The sequence below is a fragment of the Scyliorhinus torazame genome, chromosome 17 (genome assembly GCF_047496885.1).
Source record: "Scyliorhinus torazame isolate Kashiwa2021f chromosome 17, sScyTor2.1, whole genome shotgun sequence".
Lineage (NCBI taxonomy): Eukaryota > Metazoa > Chordata > Chondrichthyes > Carcharhiniformes > Scyliorhinidae > Scyliorhinus > Scyliorhinus torazame.
Genome location: NC_092723.1, coordinates 59,347,245 through 59,366,859, shown reverse-complemented (window position 1 = coordinate 59,366,859; position 19,615 = coordinate 59,347,245). Strand labels below are relative to the sequence as shown.

At 45.4% G+C, this 19,615-nt stretch overlaps 1 protein-coding gene across 2 annotated transcripts in view; it reads left to right on the top strand.

Annotated features, from left to right (window-relative positions):
- LOC140393894 (signal peptide, CUB and EGF-like domain-containing protein 3) overlaps positions 1 to 19,615 on the top strand; it is a 520,338-nt gene that overhangs the window by 344,955 nt on the left and 155,768 nt on the right. Inside the window, exons 7-8 of one of the 2 annotated variants that reach the window (XM_072480490.1) lie at positions 6,318 to 6,398; positions 8,521 to 8,637. In XM_072480490.1, coding sequence (XP_072336591.1) covers positions 6,318 to 6,398; positions 8,521 to 8,637 — 198 coding nt within the window. The remainder of the gene's footprint in view (positions 1 to 6,317; positions 6,399 to 8,520; positions 8,638 to 19,615) is intronic. The other variant, XM_072480491.1, reaches the window with a different exon arrangement.

Here is a 19,615-nt window from a genome sequence, read left to right as displayed (position 1 = left end):
TCTCCCTGTGCTACAGTGGAAGCCAAGTCAACAGGCACAAGGCACTCTATAATGGGTCGGTCCAGTGACACTGCCGTGGCGCTGACAACCATTCCTATGCTGTAAAGGATGGACTCCAGACTCTGGGTACTGCCGTCTACCACACTAAACCCAAAATTCTCCTTGCTCCTACTGAGTAACAGGAGTTTGTCTGACAGGCCACGTAGCTCTGTGTGCATCCCCATTAGTGCTCTGCTGCGTGCTGCTCAAAGACCTCTTCTGAGTACCCTGCAGCAGACCTCGTCTGTAACCTGGCCCCGCGGGGAATTAAAACATGGGCCACCCTTTTCCCCTTGCCTGGCTGAAACTCATTCTTGCCGAATGATTCACCTTGTGCTAATCCCGACTCAACAACACCCAACGTTTGTGGAGTGCCCGCATCCGAGCTGGTAGCTGAGATTGAAAGGCCAATTGATGGATCCTCCTCATCGCTGTCATGGGCTTGCTGCTCTGTCTGGTCCTGCTGAGGGTGTCCAGGGGACATGTCTTGGGTTTCTGAAAACATACAAGCAGAATGGGAGGGTCGGGTTGTGGGAAGGGATTGGTTCGGAACATACATAGGAATATATGGAGATACAAAAAAATAATAATTTTCATTAGTGTCATGAATAGGCTTCCATTAACACTGCAATGAGTTACTGTGAAAATCCCCTAGTCGCCACACTACTGCACTTATTCCGGTACACTTGAGGGAGAATTCAGAATGTCCAATTCACATAACAAGCCCGTCTTTCGGGATTTGTGGGAGGAAACCGGAGCACCCGGAGGAAACCCACGCAGACACGATGAGAACGTGTAGACTCCGCACAAAGAGTGACCCAAGTGGGAATCAAACCTGGGTCCCTGGCACTGTGAAGCTACAGTGCTAGCTACCGTGCTGCCCGGTCGGAGCAGACATTGTCCATTTGACCCCTCGAGCCTGGTCCACCATTCAATAAGATCATGGCTGATCTGTTTGTGTTTCTACTTCCACATTCCCATCTACCCTGATAACCTTTGATTCCCTTGCCTAATAAGAATCTACCTCCCTCCATTTTAAAATTAATCAATGATCCCCGCCTCCACTGCCTTCTGAGTCAGAGAGTTCTAAAGTTGCACAACCCCCTGAGAGAAAACATTTCCCCTGTCTTAAAAGGGCGACCGCTAATTTTAAAACAGTGCCCTCTAGTTCTGGACTCACCTACTAGAGGAAACATCCTTTCCACATCCACATTGTCAATACCATTCAGGATCTTATAAACTTCAATCAAGTCACCACTCACTCTTCTAAACCCTAGTGAAAACAAGTCTAGCCTTTCCAACCTATCCTCATAAGACAACCTGTTCATTCCAGGTATCAGTCTAATAAACCTCCTCTGAACCGCATTTACATCCTTCCTTAAATAAGGAGACCAAAACTGCACACAGTATTCAAGATGTGGTCTCATCAATGCCCTGTATACTTGAAGTATAGCATCCTTAATATTTATGTTCAGTTCCTCTCATAATTAAGGAAGTCCTTCCAAAGTAGGAGGTCCAAGGTCATACTATCTGTAACTTACACTGATTGAGGATGAGGAGAGAGTTGGATAGGGGTATAGGTCAGTCACTTAACATCGGCCCTCTACAGATGGCCTTTGACTAGAACCCCATTCAGGCAAGCTACCCTGCTGCTGTTTATCTGCCTCCAGGCAGTTGATTTGCCCTCGTCACATCAGGAAACTGAAAGCTATCCTGACAATCTCAGGCAGCCTCCACAGCTTGCCTTTAACAAGCTTCTTCACGTGCATAATAGCACATTTTCACATTCAGTTGTATTGGCATGAAAGTCTTTGTAGATACTGGGTGCGATCTAACCAAATTGCAACAAGGTCCCACGATGAGCGCGTTTATCCCGGTGATTCCCGGCACTCGTAGGTGGTAGAGCCGCCCAGGCACTGCCAAGGTGCTCAGGTGGCACTGCCAGGGAGCCAGACTGGCAGTGCCAAGGTGCCCAGGTCCAGGTGGTACCAGCAGTGTCAGGGTGCCACCCTGCCCAGTGGGAAACCACCACCTTGGGGCCTCCGATCCCCTGGGAGACCCATCCTCCCAAAGTGCCTTTCCGTCTGGTCCCTGTTTGTGGGGACAAGCACTGAACGGCATTCGCCTGAGGTCTCTGAGGCAAAGGGGTTAGATCCCAGGGCATTGGTAGATCAGACGAATACATATTAGAGTGAGGCTAGCTGTCTCGCTCTCATCTGCAGATTTGCAAAAAGTGATCCCACCCACAATGGACAGGATTCATATTTGCAATGTCTCGTGAGATAAATCTCATGAGGTGTGGCAAGCCGGGTAAATCCTGGAAGAGGGTAGATCACGCCCACTGTTTTATAGCAGTATAATCTGCTTGCAACACTTAGCATACCTAGGAATGTTCTGTTCATTGTCACCTATGTGGAACAGGCGAGTCCTTGGGGGGGAACCTTCCGCTCCCCCACCCGCCCACGGCATGTTTCTCAGCGGAGGGAAGTGGTCCGCCATTGGCAAGCTGCGGGATCTTCTGGGCCTATCCTGTCAATGGGATTTCCCTTTGAATACACCCCCCCAGGGGCCAGGAAACCCGCGATGGGGGTCTGCCATTAGCGGGACCAGAAACCAGAATATCCCTCTGACGAGAACGGCTGTAAAACCGGAAAATCTCCTCCCTAGCTTTTTAAAAATTAATTTACAGGTTGTGGGTGTTGCTGCTTAGGCCAGCATTTATCATCCATCCCTAGTTGCCCTTCAGAAGGTGGTGGTGAGTTGCCTTCTTGAATCGCTGCAGTCCCTGAGGTGTAGGTACACCCATTGTGCTGTTAAGAAGTATAAACTCTCCCACATTATTACATTGCCTATGTTACAAGTCCAATGATTTCTTGCTTAATTTCATTTCACCGAATCAACAGTGCAGAAGGAGGCCATTCGGCCCATCAAGTCTGCCTCCACCCTATCCCTGTTAGCCAGCAACCCCACCCAACCTTTTGGACACTAAGGAACAATTTAGCATGGCCAATCCATCTAACCTACACATCTTTGGACTGTGGGAGGAAACCGGAGGAAACCCACACAGTCACCCGAGGCCGGAATTGAACCCGGGACCCTGGAGCTGTAATGCAGCGGTGATAACCACTGTGCCACCATGCCACTCTCTCTGTCCATACTCTGTCCATAGGTATAACTATTGTTAGGTGGTCTATAGACTACCCCCACCAGCATTTTCAGACTGTTGCTAATCCTCATTGCCACCCTGGACTAATTCTACTTCCCGATTTTCTGAACCAAAATCCTTTCTCACTAATGCCCAGCTCTCATCCTTTATTATCAGGGATACCCCTCCTCCGTTTCCATTCTGCCCCTCTTTTCTAAATGTTGTCAATCCGGGGGCAATTGCTTCCCAACCTTGATCACTTTGTATCCGTCGGCATCATTTTTCAGATGGCGGGGTTTGTTCCTAAGTTCCAGCTCCGAGATCTGCCAGCCAACCTGATTGGTTGCCCGCTTAGTATTTCCAGCAGTGGCCAGTTCTGGGTGCACAGATTCTAAACCCCAAAGTCTAAGACTATGTGACTGTGGGATGGATGCTCTTGCAGTGGATGGGTGAGGTGAGGCCAAAGAGGGGTGGGATCTTGATGGAGAGGCTAATAGAAGAGAGAGCTCCCACAGTGAACAGTCATTGGGGAGGGTGGGCACAAACATCTGATGCCTGAGGAGGGTGAGATTCCCCTTGCCCCTGACCTTCTCCCAGCAGCCACAAAATTGAGGCCGGTGGGAAGCAACCCTTAAGTGACTAATAATCAAGGGTCTCAGTTGGGCGAACGTGAGTGGGCTGCCCTAGGTCTCATTGAATCATAGAATTTACAGTGCAGAAGGAGGGCATTCAGCCCATTGAATCTGCACCAGCCCTTGGAAAGAGCACCCTACTTAAGCCCCACGCCTCCACCCTATCTCCTTAACCCAGTAACCCCACCTAACCTTTTTGGACACTAAGGGCAATTTAGAATTGCCAATCCACCTAACCTGCACATCTTTGGATTGTGGGAGGAAACCGGAGCACCCGGAGGAAACCCACGCACACATGGGGAGAACGTGCAGACTCCACACAGACAGTGACCCAAGCCGGGAATCGAACCTGGGACCCTGGAGCTGTGAAGCAACTGTGCTTACCACTGTGCTCACCCACCCTCTGTAAAATTGTGGATAAATCGGGCTGGCAAGAGAGTGGGGAGAGGGCCACCTGGGGAATTTTATCTCAACCATTTTTCTCTATTTGTGCCAGTAGTTTATCTATCTAATTGCGAGTGCTCTGCAAATTCAGATAAATAAGCATGGAATGTAAAGCTAGTGTCAGTAATGATGACCATAAAAGCATTGCCTATGGAGGGAGTAAAAACCCATATGGTTCACTCATGTCCTTTTGGGAAGGAAATCCGCCGCCGTTAACTGGTCTGGCCTACATGTGACTCCAGATCCACAGCAATGTGCTTGACTCCTAACTGCCCCTCTGAAAAGCAAGCCAGGCAGTTAAAGGGCAATTAAGGATGGGCAACAAATTGCCAGTGACACCCACATCCCATGAAAGAATAAGGAGGGACAGAAAGATAATGTGATTTCAATTTTATCTTTTTACTACTCCTTGCATGGGCTTTACTCTTTGATTACCATTGGACATTACATCTTCCTGATCCATTCAGCTTTTTTTTCACCCACATTGATGTACTTTTCTGATGCCTCAAGTTTAATCTTTGGATTTCTAAATTGCCCTTCACCTGAACCCTCCTCTGTTAGCTTTATGCCAGTTTCCACACTTTGACTACATTTACTGATGCACACTTAGTTTGTGTGCTCTGTGACTTTTAGTTGGGGAGAAATTGGCGTACTGTTTTTAAATGTTCAATACACAATCCTCTTACCTTCCATCACTGAATTAGTAATGGTTCACAAATATAAATGCATTTGTAAATTGACAAATAGTAATGATTTTCTTGATATTGTTTTATTGACCATTGTAATGATAAGGGAATATGTGCAGGCTACCAGAAAGGGGGCTGATCCCCCCCACATATCATTCGCAATTAGGGAAGAATGAAACAGCTCCCCTGTGCAAAATCCCGCAACGGGTAATGAATCAACCCAGCGAGACGATTAATCTACTTAGAGGCCTTTATAACCCATTGTCAAACTCCCGGGACAGTTATCGACTGCCTAGGCCTTAAAGAGTGTGCTGTCCTGGGACTCTGTATAACCATATTAAAAAAACCTGTTCTACTGTAATCTACAAATAAGAAATATAACTACTTAAATAGAAATTCTACACTCCTGGCCAAGGATTGATATTGATGTGTTGAATTGAGGGAGAACATAAAAAAACATGTTTAGAATCTGCTGGCTCACTGAAGTACAATTAATTCCACTGCAACAATTAGATGCCTCAGAATTAGTTCAGCTTAAAACAAAACATCAAATACCAAATGGCGTGTTTTTGTTTGGAAAAAATTAACACATTTTACATTTGTTCGATGCTAATGAATTCTCCAAAGGCCTCACATTACATAGTTTGCAGTGTTTACGTTGGCTGCCAGCACTCAATTGGGAATCATCGCTGGCTTTTTTATTGTACTCCTGTGACTTGCAGAGCACAGTCGAGCCAACAGAAAACTTTAAATGCTTGTTATGGATGACAGGGTCAAGAATATTTGAATGAATGCTGCCCCACCACCCCCAATACTTTTGAAATGTTTTATACGTAGAGTCGAATGTACGTTGCACGTAGGTCAATAGTTGAGGTTTCACTGCAGTCAGTTCACCATCAGTAAATTGTGCCCAGCGGTTCAGGATCTGCTGCCTAACCTCCACTAATTAAGACTAATTACAGAACTGTACTGAAATGTTATTATCCACCTTCCTTCCCCTCATTATTTGCTAATCCCCATCTCTCTGTCATGCTCCAAAATGGAAGAGAGACAATTGGGTAACATAAAGGACTTGTGAGTAAGGGATTGTTGGGGTTTCAGGGTTGTTTTTGCTCTTTATCATTTTACTAAGTGTTCCTATAAGACAATTTTAACCGCTATAATCTGGGAACTATGGTAGTTATTTTAAGTGCAAAGTAAAATGAGTGGTGTCAGGTGAGATGTTAAAATTTTATAAATCTCAAACCTGAACACCGCCACCCATTTTGGTTCTAATGGGGTAGCCAGGCAGGTAACCCATTCTGGGGAGGTAGTTTGGTCATTTACATATTGTAATGTGGCTGCCTACCTCAGATTTAACCTGTTTTCCAGGTTTAACCCTGGCCGGCCGAGATTCCCAGGCCTTGGGAAACCCGGCAGCTGAATGGAAGAGAGGACTACTTCACGGAAGAGGTAAATACCTTTGGAGCGCTGCTTCTGGGCCAGGAGGATTGCAGAAGCCTGAGCAGGAAGCAGTTAACAAAATCCTGGCAGAGGAATATAAACAGGAATTTAAAGAGAAACACCTGCGATAAGTTAATTGCCTTTCGTGAGAACTGCTTCTAAAGACTTTGGGGTTTTAAGAATCTAAGAAGCTTTTCTAGGTTTTTGTATTATAAAAATTGCCAAGTCTTCCTTAAGCATGACATATAAAGGGTGCTTTCCATTTAACAGAGAACCGAGAAGATCAAAAGAGAAATAATGACGTATGTTTTGGTTCATTAAAGTTCAGCTCATTTTTCATTTTTCTCAGACTCACATCGGAGTCGGTGCACTTAAAATCTGCATATTTACCTGCCTGCCTACTAGTAATAGTCCTGCTAACCTTCTTTATAAAGATTTCCATTTAAATTATTTAATGTATTCAACAAGCATCCCCATTTCCCGTAGCTATTTGCTCCTTCTGGCTGTCCCTCAAAGCGAGGAGGACATTGGCCATAGAGTGCAGCCCGTGGCAAGAACCTGTGCGTGGAGGTTTTTTTTAAACACAGCCTGTTGCGCTGCTGCTAACACACAGTTCTGGCTGACGAGGAGACTTTCCCACTCTTCCCACCTGTCATATTGGAAGGATTTTCAAGCTGCGAATCAACCTGTTTGCTCATGTCATGAGCACACCTTCCTTGGGCCATCAAGTTCTTGAACCCAGAGCTCCTGGCTCGGAGGCAGGAGCACTACTCACTGCGCTCCAAGACCTCGTGTTGGCTCTTTTAACCTGTGTTCCTAGCTCACTCCTGCAATTTGGGATCAGTTTTGTTCTTTTGCATGTTTTTGAACCTTGTCCAGATCTTTCATGGGCAAGCAGGACAGCCAAATCCTGACCCTGGACTGCACGTGCATTCCAAGTATGATCATACTAAGTTGTCAACTCCATGCCCTTGCCCTTCTATATACTGTAAGAATTGATGACACCACCTTTGATCTAAACCGTGCACGACAGCAGCGCTGCATCAATATTTGGTTCAATGATGGAGTCTTCAAAGAAAAATCATTCCACCTGCTGATGGGTTCCATGTGAGAAAGCAGTTCTATGTTTAACTGGTTGGCCAAGTGATTTAAGAGAGGATCTGTTTAGATTCAGTGTCATGTGATGTTAGTCTAAGACATGTGGAACTGATCAATTGACATTAATTAGATTGTGTTGTCATGTGACACCGAGTCACTTACTTTCATTTTGCTGCAGAAAGATTTCCAGGAAGCTCAGCACATTGCAAATCACTTTTATTCAGGGGAATCTGCATGGCCTCTGATCTGTCGAGTTATTTATACTTTTGAATTTTACTTCAGGAAACCCAAATTCAAATCTCCATTTCTATTGCCATTCAGCCTCAGCCTTGTGTGGGTTTCCTGAGCTTGACCAGCCTCTGGAGTAGAAGGTGGTAGAAGAGGGATGGAGATAGCACATACGGCATGTCTCACTAAAGAGACAGTAACATGTATGTGGTGGGGGGTATCAGGTAGGAAATTGGAAAACAAAAGAGAGAAATTTACTGGCAAAATACCACCCTATAAACCACTGTGATCTTTCTGTTCTCGTATGATAGCCCTGCCATCAGTTTGGGTCATCGGACATTCAGGTTTTAATTGAATCCAGGCTAAAACTAAAGATCGGGTGAAATCACCAGGGTCTAAGTTCAGGCATGAAGAACGACAACCACGGCAAGAGTTCACAGTACTCTGAGAAGACAGCTATGTTGGAATGGGGAAGGCCTATATAATTGGTATACAAAATTAGCAAGTTACCAACTCCTATATTCATGGCTCTAACTAAAAGGAAAAGCCAGTGGCTCCAGTTCTATTGAACCCTGGACTGAGGGGTGTGTCTGGACAGGGAGTTCTGATGTCCCTGATGAAAGTAAAGAAAGACTTGCATTTAAATAGCACCCCTCCTGATCCCTAAATGTCTCACAGCACTTTACTGTCAATTAAGCACTTTTGAAGTGCGGTCACTGTTGTAATTTGCACTGTAAAGTTGTCCCTGGTGGCATTTAATCTCATGCTGGTTTGATCTCCACCCATTTTGTTTCTCTTCCCACAGAGACCTGCGCTGTGAATAACGGAGGCTGCGACAGCACCTGTCAGGATGCTGCCACCGGAGTGCGCTGCAGTTGCCCGGTCGGCTTCACATTGCAGCCTGACAGGAAGACTTGCAAAGGTCAGTATTGTCTGCATCTCCCACGGAGGCACCTACTGCTAAGCATTGATCACCAGTTTAGCAAGATGCGAGGATAAATTACAGTTTCTTCACTCGTTTAACAAAGTATTTAAATTACTGTTAGTGCATCTGAAGACACAAATGGAGATTTTCATATCCCCTCCGCAAAAAACTTTGGAAATATGCTTGCATGGTTGGACAGTTTGGAATTTAATCTTCAATAAAATGAAACCAAGAATCCCCTCGCCCGACAGAGACAATTTGAATTTCCCCAAATTCATGGGGTTTTGGCAGACAACCTACCTTAACTCAGCTTGAGTTAAGCCATTAAATAGATGGGTATAAACTGTGGAACTTCAAAATGGCAGCCAGTTTACCATTTTAGCTGAGGTGCTTCCAGTCTTTTGGTGTGCACTTTGCGAACAATGGAGTATTTTGGGATTCCGCTCAAATCTCAGAGTTTCAATTAGTATTCCTTACCTGGAAATGATAGAAGTATAAGGATGATGGCGATGGTCGGACTCGTGAGGTGTGACTCGATATGAGTCTTGAAGCCATAAGACCTCTCTGGCTGGGGTATGGCAATAGGAGGGAGCAGAACAACTGTCAGGAGATGACAGAAAAGGTAGAGAAGGGAATGAAACAGAGGGGAGTTCTTGTGGCATGAACGAGTGAAGAAAAACAGCATCAAGGGAAATGGATAAGCTATGAGCCTGAGAAAAGAAAAGAGCCAGAGCGTAGGAGAGAGCAATAGTGCAGCAATATCGTAAATTCATTCAAAAAGAACATGTTTACAATGCTGCTGTACAACGGCCAGAACAATCTTCCTCCAAGCTTTGTAAATAGAATGAAGCCATAGATCTGTAACAGGAAACCATTCCAATGACATAAGCAGCTGAAATGTTTCAAACCTACATAATGCAGTAATCAAGGCTGTATGACCCCTGGGGTACAAACATGAATTATGTAAATTAAAGCCTAAAGGTTAAGAGCTCACGCTTGACTGTGATTGACAAGAGAGAATGCTTCATGGTTTCATTAGTTTAGAATTAGGTAGAGGAGGAATACTTAAGAGGACGTATATAATCTGAATTGAATGGGCCAATAACATTGTCATTCCTGCAGTGTTAGAACACAGTTTTACTGTCTTGTTAACTGTATTTGTCAACTACATCCCACCCCTTGGTGACATAATAGGAGAAGATGGTGGTGTTATGGTAATATGACTGGATTTAGTAATCTAGAGAAGTGTTCTGGGCTCACCATGGCCGTTAGTCAAAGTTAAATTCAATTCATAAGGAAAATAAACCTGGAATTGAAAGCTAGTCTCAGTCGTGGTGACCTTGAACCTATCATCAATTGCCTGTAAAAACCTATCTGGTTCATTGATGTCCTTAAGGGAAGGAAATCTGCCATTCTTACCTGGTCTGGCCGATGTGTGACTCCAGATCCACAGCAATGTGGTTGACTCTTAACTACTCTCTGAAATGGCCTAGCAAGCCACTCAGTTCAAGTTCAGTTAGGGTTGGGCAACACATTCTGGCCTTGCCAGTGGCACCCACATCCCATGAAGGAATAAATAATCTGTATGCCACTGATGTTCAGCTTCACTCCTCTGTTGTCTTCCTTAACTCCATGACGATCCCTCTGTTTGTTGTTCCTTGAGGCCAAAGCCATCCTATTCAGCTGCTGTCAAAAACTCTGTACACTTAATATCCTAACTCTGAGTTTCCTCCAGGCGATCTGGGATAGGCCAGTCTGTTGTGCTCTTTGTTTTTGCTCTTCAGGGTGGTGAAGGCTGTAGTGTGAACAAAGAACAACAAGCAGTGTTTAACAAACAAAGCTAATTTATTACACCACTTAATTAGATTTGAGCATTATCCAAGAGATTAGATAAGTAAATATTGCATTACACTTCTACAATACTAAATTATTCTATTAGTTAAACTATCTCACACCTACTCTGTCTGGCTCCCTTCAACTCTATCCTGTGTCTCCCACCATCTCCCAGAGGTCAAGGATATTTATATGGTTGCTCCAGAGCACTATATGGTGACTAGAGAAGCAATGTTACATTAACCCTTTATGTGCTTTACAATATCCACATATTGTGACACGGGCAAGAGGAGCAGAGGCCGGGGGTGCCTGAGAGGGGTTGGGCCTAGGGGGGCACCTAGAGAAGCCAGGGCCACGGGGCTTGAGAGGAGAGTGAGTGGGTGAGAGAAGTGAGTGAGGTTGTGGGTGAGGGTGTTGGTAAGGGCAGGTCTGGGTGAGAGTGGGTGCTCCCATTAAAAATGTACAAAGCATCAAAGCATCTTTTAAGTTTGTTTTGTATGTAGATACCTAATGTGCATTTTTTTGTGGGTTTCTCAGGGGTTCCTTCAGTGCTCCTGGGAGGGTCCAAAGGGTTCTGCGGCTGGAACAATTTGGGAGACCCTGCCCTAACTCCAACCTATCCAAAACGCCAATGCTGGCAACTTATCCTGGATTTAAATCTTGCATAGCTATTTTAGTTCAATCATCATTCTGTACCAAACCTCTTGTCCCCTTTCCTTTCTCTGCATGGCCCTGGTATTCTAAAAGGCTCCTCCTTGATGTGTTATTCTCTTTCCTTTCAGAAGATTCCTCAAAACCTACCCCTTCAACCCTGTCTTCAGTGATCTTCCTCCAACATCTCCTACCCCTCCCCGCTCCTCTCCAGTATATATTGTCCACCATTGCTTATTTACTTGTTTGCTGTTTTTGGATGCCAGATTTGGCTTCACTGCATCCAATATTCAGCTGCATTAATAGCTCAATGAGTAATGACGTCTGCTGGCATGTTATTGAGTCAGACAGAATCGGAAGGTTCAGTCCCTGATTGTTACTGTATTCAGACAGGGCAGCAGTGGCGTTCTCGAATTACCCCAATGCTCCTGGTCTAGGACAGGAAGTGGGGATAAGGAAAACTCGTTCAAGTTCTTGATCCACGTCACTTTACCGAGATCCTTGTCAGAAGCTGCATCTGTTATGTTGGTTGAAAAGAGGATTAGGTCTATGGTGCTCAATTGCAGCAAGAGGCATACCATCAGAAGGAGGAGAATAATATTGCCGTCTATTTTTTGCAACAGTAGATAGTGTTTGTTCTAAGGACAAGATGATACCATGATAAGATAACATATTTTCTGTGCATTTTTGAATATGGTGTGTGTCAAACTTGTTGGTGCCCTTAGATCAGAGTAAAGTTGCACTTTTCCAATTACCTGAAATGTCCCAGGAACAATCGAAAAATGATTGTACCACCTTCTCTGAGCAAACCGTTTGCAAATCCTTTCAGCAGCCAAATGTTTTCTCATTTGGTCCAACTGTGCACCCTCTACTAGGACACTAAAAACACCTTAAATAAATCACTTCTCTTCTCATTGCAAACCACGAGGTCTTGTGGTGCAGTGGTTAGAGTCCCTGCCTCTGAGGCAGAAGCTTTGGATTCATGTCCCACCACAGGACTTGATGGCCAAGGAAGATGCCTTCATAATGCAGCCAAACAGATTGAGTGTATCAACCTGCAAATCCTTCCAAACACGCCAATGGCTGGCTGTAAGAGTTGGAGAGACACCTGGTCAGCCACGCTTCATGTAGAGTGGAGCCCCTCAAAGCTATAAGCCCTTGGCAACAGACTAGCGACCTGTTCCAGGAATTACTAGCTATGGAAGCAGACAAACATCTGCCTTAGTGCACCACTAGGTGCAGAGAATTGGAATTGGAATACCAAACACACCACTTCTTCACTCACCTCATTTCCTGACATGTATCAGAACTTTCACCCTTAACTTGGAATATAGTGTTCAATTCTGGTCGGCACACTACCTGAAGGATGTGGAGGCTTTGAAGACAGTACAGAAAAGATTTACAATAAATGTTGCCTGGTATGGAGGGCATTAGCTATGAGGAGAGGTTGGAGAGGTTTCTTTCTCACTGGAACGACGGAGGTTGAGGGGCGACCTAATAGAAGTCTACAAGATTATGAGGGGCACGGACAGAGTAGATAGTTAGAAGCTTTTTCCCAGGATGGAAGAGTCAATTACTAAGTGGCATAGGTTTAAGGTGCGAGGGGCAAGGTTTAAAGGAGATATACGAGACATGTTTTTTACACATAGAGTGGTGGGAGCCTGGAACACGCTGCTGGAGGAGGTAGTGGAAGCAGATACAATAGTGACTTTTAAGGGGCGACTTGACAAGGGGCGACTAGGATGGGAATAGAGGGATATGGTCCCTGGAAGGGTAGGGGGTTTTAGTTGAGACGGGCAGCATGGTCGATGCAGGCTTGGAGGGCCGAAGGGCCTGTTCCTGTGTTGCACTTTTCTTTGTTCTCCTACCCTGCACTCCCTTGGGCCAAAGACTTGTCTTCTTCCCTTACAAATGTTAACATTTGCCTGCATTTTCATTCTTTTCAGGACTCCGCACATGAACCATTTGATTTCCCGCGCTTCCCCTGATCTCATTCATTGTCCTCTCCCTCTAATCGCTGAAGGTACATACATGTCACTGAGTAAGAGATGTATCCCCTGTTAATCTTTTTTCTTTTTTTGCTTCTCCATTGGATGTGACAAGTACCATTCTTTTCTGGGGCTTCAACTCTTCATCATATTTATTAAAGGAGTTTTATATCCAAGTTGATGCTCATAAATCCACCAGTGCCGGCGGTGCATGGCTGAAGGGTCTCTTTCTGTTCTGTAAAACTCTATGACTAAATTAGAAGGAACAGGAAGTTGCGATGGTGCATGGTCAGATTGAGTGGACAAACGTATGACCAATGGAGTTCAGTATGGGTTAGTGTGAGGTTCTTGACTTCAAAATCAATAAAGACAAATTGGAGTATTTTCTAAATGGTGAAAAACTATGGGCAATAGAGGAGAAAAGAAATATGATTATACAAAAATCATTAACTGCCAGTGGGCAGGTACAAAAATTAAACAATCAAAAAGGCTAGTGCAATGTTGGCCTTTATCTCAAGGGGCTGAAATACATAGGGGAGTAAATTATACTTCAGTTGCATAGAGCCTTTTCAGACCCTGTCTCAAATACTGTGTTTAATTTGGAGTATCAGGGCTACATTGGCCGTGGTAAATTTACTAGAAATCTACTAGGTAGATTTACTGAGATTTAGAGGGCTAAATTATGAAGGGAGATGGATTGGATTTGTTTGTTGTCCCGTGTACCAAAGTATGTTGAAAGGTATTGTTCTATGCACAGCTCAGACAGATCATTCCGTACATGAAAAGAAAATACATAGGGCAAACATAAAATAAGCAATGTAAATACATAGATACAGGCATCGGGTGAAGCATACAGGAGTGTAGTCCTCCTTAGTGGAGAAGATGTGTGAAGAGATCAAATCAGTCCATTAGAGGGTCGTTGAGGAGTCTGATAGCAACAGGGAAGAAGCTGTTTTTGAATCTGTATTCTCAGACTTTTGTGTCTCCTGCCTGATGGAAGAAGTTGGAAGAGTGAATAAGCTAGGTGGGAGGGGTTTTTGATTATGCTGCCCGCTTTCTCAAGGTAGCGGGAGGTGTAGACAGAGTCAATGGATGGGAAGCAGGTTCGTGTGATTGACTGGGTGGTGTTTCACGATCTGTAGTTTCTTACGGTCTTGGGCGGAGCAGTTGCCTTACCCATGGGGCAGCACGGTAGCATAGTGGTTGGCACAGTTGCTTCATAGCTCCAGGGTCCCAGGTTCGATTCCCAGCTTGGGTCACTGTCTGTGCGGAGTCTGCACGTTCTCCCCGTGTCTGCATTGGGTTCCTCCGGGTGCTCCGGTTTCCTCCCACAGTCCAAAGATGTACAGGTTAGGTGGATTGGCCATGCTAAATTGCCCTTAGTGTCCAAAAAGGTTGGGTGGGGTTATTGGGTTATGGGGATAGGATGAAGGTGTGGGCTTGGGCTTTCCAAGAGCTGGTGCAGACTCGATGGCTCGAATGGCCTCCTTCTGCACTGTAAATTCTAAGATTCTATGCTGTGATGCAGCCATATAGGATGCTTTCCATGATGCAACGGTAAAAGTTTGTATGAGTCAAGGTGGACATGCCAAATTTCCTTTGTTTCCTGAGAAAGTATTGGCACTGTTGTGCTTTCTTGGTTGTAGCTTCGACGTGGGTGGACCAGGACAAATTGTTGGTGATGTGCACACCTAGGAATTTAAAGCTGTCCACCATCTCTACCTTGGCCCCATTGATGCAGACAGGGGTGTGTATGATACTTTGCTCCCTGAAGACAATGACTAGGTCTTTAGCTTTGCTGACATTGAGGGAGAGGTTGTTGTTGTTACACCACTCCACTAGGTTCTCTAGCCCCCTCTTGTACTCTGACTCATCGTTGTTCGAGATCCAAACCACTATGGTCATGTCATCAGCAAACCTGTAGATGGAGTTGGAGCCAAATTCTGCCACACAGTAGTGTGTGTATAGGGAGTATAGTAGGCGGCTAAGTCCGCAGCCTTGTGGGGCCCCAGTATTGAGGACTATCGTGGAGGAGGTGTTGTTGTGTATCCTTACTGATTGTGGTCTCTGGGTCAGGAAGTTAAGGATCCAATTACAGAGAGAGGAGCCAAGTCCTAGGTTTTGAGGTTTTGATATGAGCTTGGCTGGGATTATAGTGTTAAAGGCGGAGCTATAGTCAATAAATAGGAGTCTGATGTAGGAGTCCTTGTTGTCAAAATGCTCCAGGGATGAATGTAGGGCCAGGGAGATGGCATCTGCTGTGGACCGGTTGTGGCAGTAAGTGAATTGCAGTGGATCTAGGCACTCTGTGAGTATGGAGGTGATGTGTGTCATGACCAACTTCGCGAAACACTTCGTTACGATCAATGTCAAGTCCACCGGATGATAGTCGTTGAGGCACGTTGCCTGGTTCTTCTTTGGCACCGGTATGATGGCGGCTGTCTTGAAGCAGATGGAGACCTCGGAACAGAGTAGGGAGAGATTGCAGATGTCCGCAAACAAATCTGCCAGCTGGTCCGTGCAGGATCTGACTGCACGACCAAAGATCCCTTCAGGATCCGTTGCCTTCCGAGTGTTCACTTTCAAGAAGGCTGATCTGACTTCGGAAGCTGTGACAGTGGATATGGGTGTGTCCGAGGCTGCTTGGGCAGTTGACAGTGGTTTCCTGCTCGAACATATAATGTATTGAGATCATCAGGGAGGGGTGCGCTGCTGCCGGAGATACTGTTCGGCTTCGCTTTGTAGCTCATTATGTTGTTTAACCCTTGCCACAACCGACGAGAGTCCATGACGCTAGTCTGTGACTCTGGCTTGGTCTGATATTATCTCTTGGCATCCTGGATGACTTTGCGGAGGTCGAACCTGGATTTCTTGTATAGGTCAGGGTTGCCTGGCTTGAATGCCTCTGACATGGCCTTCAGTAGGGAGTCAATCTCCCGATTAAAGCCATGGTTTCCGATTGGGGAACGTACGTACTGCTTTCTTTGGCACGCAGGCATCTACACATTTGCTGATAAAGTCTGTGACAGTGGCGGCATACTCACTTAGGTTGGTCGCTGAGTTCTTAAATATGGACCAGTCCACTGACTCCGTGCAGTCACGTAGGGGCTCTTCTGATGTCTCAGAGAAACGCTGCATGACCTTCTTAACCAGATTCTCCCACTTATGTTTCTGCTTGTATGCCGGGAGAAGGAGCACCGTCTTATGGTCCGATTTTCCAAAGTGCGGTCGGGGGATGGATCGGTAGGCCCTTGATTTTGGTGTAGCCGTGGTTGGTACCCCTGGTGGGACAGGAGATGTGTTGTTGGAATTTTGGCAGTACTCTCTTGAGGTTGGCCTTGTTGAAGACCCGGCCACAATGAACAAGGCCTCCGGGTGTTCTGTTTCATTGTTATTTATAACTGTGTACAATTCGTCCAGCGCCTTCTTCACTTCTGCCTGGGGTGGGATGTAAACCGCTGTGATAATTGTTGAAGTGAACTTACGTGGAAGGTAGTACGGGCGGCACTTTACGGTCAGGCATTCCAGGTCTGGGGAGCAGTAGGTCACCAGGGTCGCAGCATCCGAGCACCAGCAGGAGTTGATGAGGAGGCAAACCCCTCCACTCTTCACTTGCCTGATGACGGCGTGTGGTCCGTCCGGTGTATTGAGAAGCCATCAGGTTGTATGGCACAGTCCAGTGAGGTATGAGTGAGCCATGTCTCTGTGAAACAGAGCACACAGCAGTCTCTTACTTCCCTCTGAGAGGTAAGTTTAGCGTTAAGTTCATCCAGCTTGTTTTCGATCGTTTGGACGTTTGCCAGGAGTATGCTGGGAAGGGGAGTCTTGAAAGCACGTTGCTTTGGTCTCACCTGCTCCTCCGCTTTTCCCGCGGTCGGCGGCTGCTTCTGGATGGTCCCGGGATCCGATGGGAGAAGTCTGACCTTGAGGAAACTAGGTGGTTGGAATGCGAATTTGGGAAAAGAAGTTAAGAAAAAGGGAAAGAAAAATAAATATAAAACATATTTTGTGGAAATTTCTATACTGTTTAAAATAAAATCTTTCTCTTCAAACACCTATTATTTGTGGCAGTTACACGTTACTGCTCAGTCACCGAGTTGGTTTACAAACACATTAAAATGGACTCAGTTTAAAAAAAGTTAATTCCCAAGATATGATTGAACACTACTTGAGCGTGATGCATGATGGCTATCCATCTCCCTGGGGTCTTTGATGCATCGTCATACAGATTATTCAACCCCTGATTGAGCTTGTACACAACCTCTCTCATTCATTGGTACAAATGTTCAGCTGCAAATTTCTCCCACCACTGCAAGAGGAATTGTCTCCATCCCAGAGTAAATTGTGAAGCTATTTTAACTGTGATTCCACAGGTACCAATCTGATTTACCAGTGCTCACTTTGATGCCAAAGCACAAGTTTCACAGGCTGTAATGTCGTCCCAGATACGACACTAAGTACTGACCAAATGCGGCACTCAAAGTTGTCGGTGTCCAACAGGACCATGCTTGTTGTTGACTTGGGAAAGTGCTTCTCTTTAGTTCTGGAGGAGCAGACATTTTTCACTTGTTAGGAGCAGAAAGCAAATGCACTCACATTGGCATAGTGCATGTTTGAAGCATGTCCCAAGTCTATTTTCATCCAATGAATTACTTTTGAAGTTTATCCTGTTGCAGAGGCCAGCGGGAAAACACAACAAACCTGATGACGGCGTGTGGTCCGTCTATTCCAGCCCTGACCTCATTAATGATGCACCAAGGTGTTTTGCGCCTTTTTCCATGATGGTCAGGCCTGGCTAGCATGTAGTCTGCAGTCGTATCTGGGGGGCCATATTAAAAAGTTGCCCAACATCCTGGATCTCCAGGAGCACTCTGAGAATGGGTGATGAACCTCCTGAGACAGAATATGGACCTCTTCAATGACACCGAATCTGGAAGATCCACCTGTAGATGCTCCCTTCACCCTCTGCTATGGTGTCCTCAGGGCCCAGAGTTGCTGGCAGCCTTCCTTCCGAACTCCGGGGGAAGTCCCAGGCATTGTTCACATGAGTCCTGACAGTTGCACACCATGTTGTTCCGACATGTTTTGTAATGGCATGGTTTAATAATAATAATCTTTATTAGTGTCACAAGTAGGCTTACATTAACACTGCAATGAAGTTACTGTGAAAATCCTCTAGTCACCACACTCCAGTGCCTGTTTGGGTACACAGAGAGAGAATTCAAAATGTCCAATTCACCTGACAAGCACGTCTTCGGACTTGTGGGAGGAAACTGGAGCACCCGGAAGAAATCCACGCAGACACGGGGAGAACGTGCAGACTCCGCACAGTCAGTGACCCGAGCCGGGAATCGAACCCGGGTCCCTGGCGCTGTGAAGTAACAGTGCTCACAACTGTGCTACCGTGCTGCCCATTTCCAGCTACCATCGCAGAAAATCAGGCGTGGGTGGAACGTTAGAGGCGGGCCTTCATCTGCTTCCCATTAGCAGAATGCAATCAGCTTAACACCGGCCTCCGATGAGTTTTACGACCCATCGCCCAACATTGAACCTGCTGGTGGGGGTTGGGGGAATTCCGCACATTACCTCTGTCATATGCACCAACTCGTATCTTCATCCTTGTGTTGTATCTCTGTGATAACCTGGATTGGGCTGTCTGACCGTGTTTATTGTCTACATAGAATTGGAAGCAGTTAAACAAAAATACATGTATGAGTCAATAGCATTTGGCCAGTTTGAAAATGGTTTGGGGTACAGCTTAAGCAAACAGGGCGGTGCAAGGCAAGAATCAGTTGTATAATATATAAACTATCACTATCGAAACATAGTTAGAATACAGTATTAATGGTGGACAGTTTCTGGATGCAGTTTTTAATAGTTAGAAAATCTGTCTTCTCTATATGTACAAAGGGAAACAATGGTCACATTAAAAGCTACGTGATGCCAGGGTTATCCAGTCCTCTCGGACAGCTCATTATCCTTGATCAAGTGAAATACAAACTGCCAATAAATCCAGTTTTTCGGATGTTTCAAAGCAAGTAGTTCAGTCATTAACAAATACGTAAATCACCCAGTGATTGCCAGTTTCATGCAACTCACTGCTGTGTACAAGTGACAATTCCATCACAATATCCATGGATTATTAAATGTTCCAAAACTCTCCATCACTGTCTGAATATTTGTTAGTGTGGAGCTGTACTGGAGAAATTAAATAAAAAATAGGTTCATGTCCATGAGGTCTTTCAAAGCAGTCCGCAGCCAGTTATGTTTGGGAAGCTTTGACTCCTCTAGACTGTCACAAGTAAAAATACAGAACTTTACATATATTTGAATAAGATGAATATTGGTTACTGCCGCGTAACATGGGCTATTAGTTACTGCCCTGTAACAGGGGCTATTAGTGACTGCCTTTTAACAGGGGCTAATAGTTACTGTTACTATCCTGTAACAGGGGCTATTAGTTACTGTTACTGTCCTGTAACAGGGGCTAATAGTTACTGTTA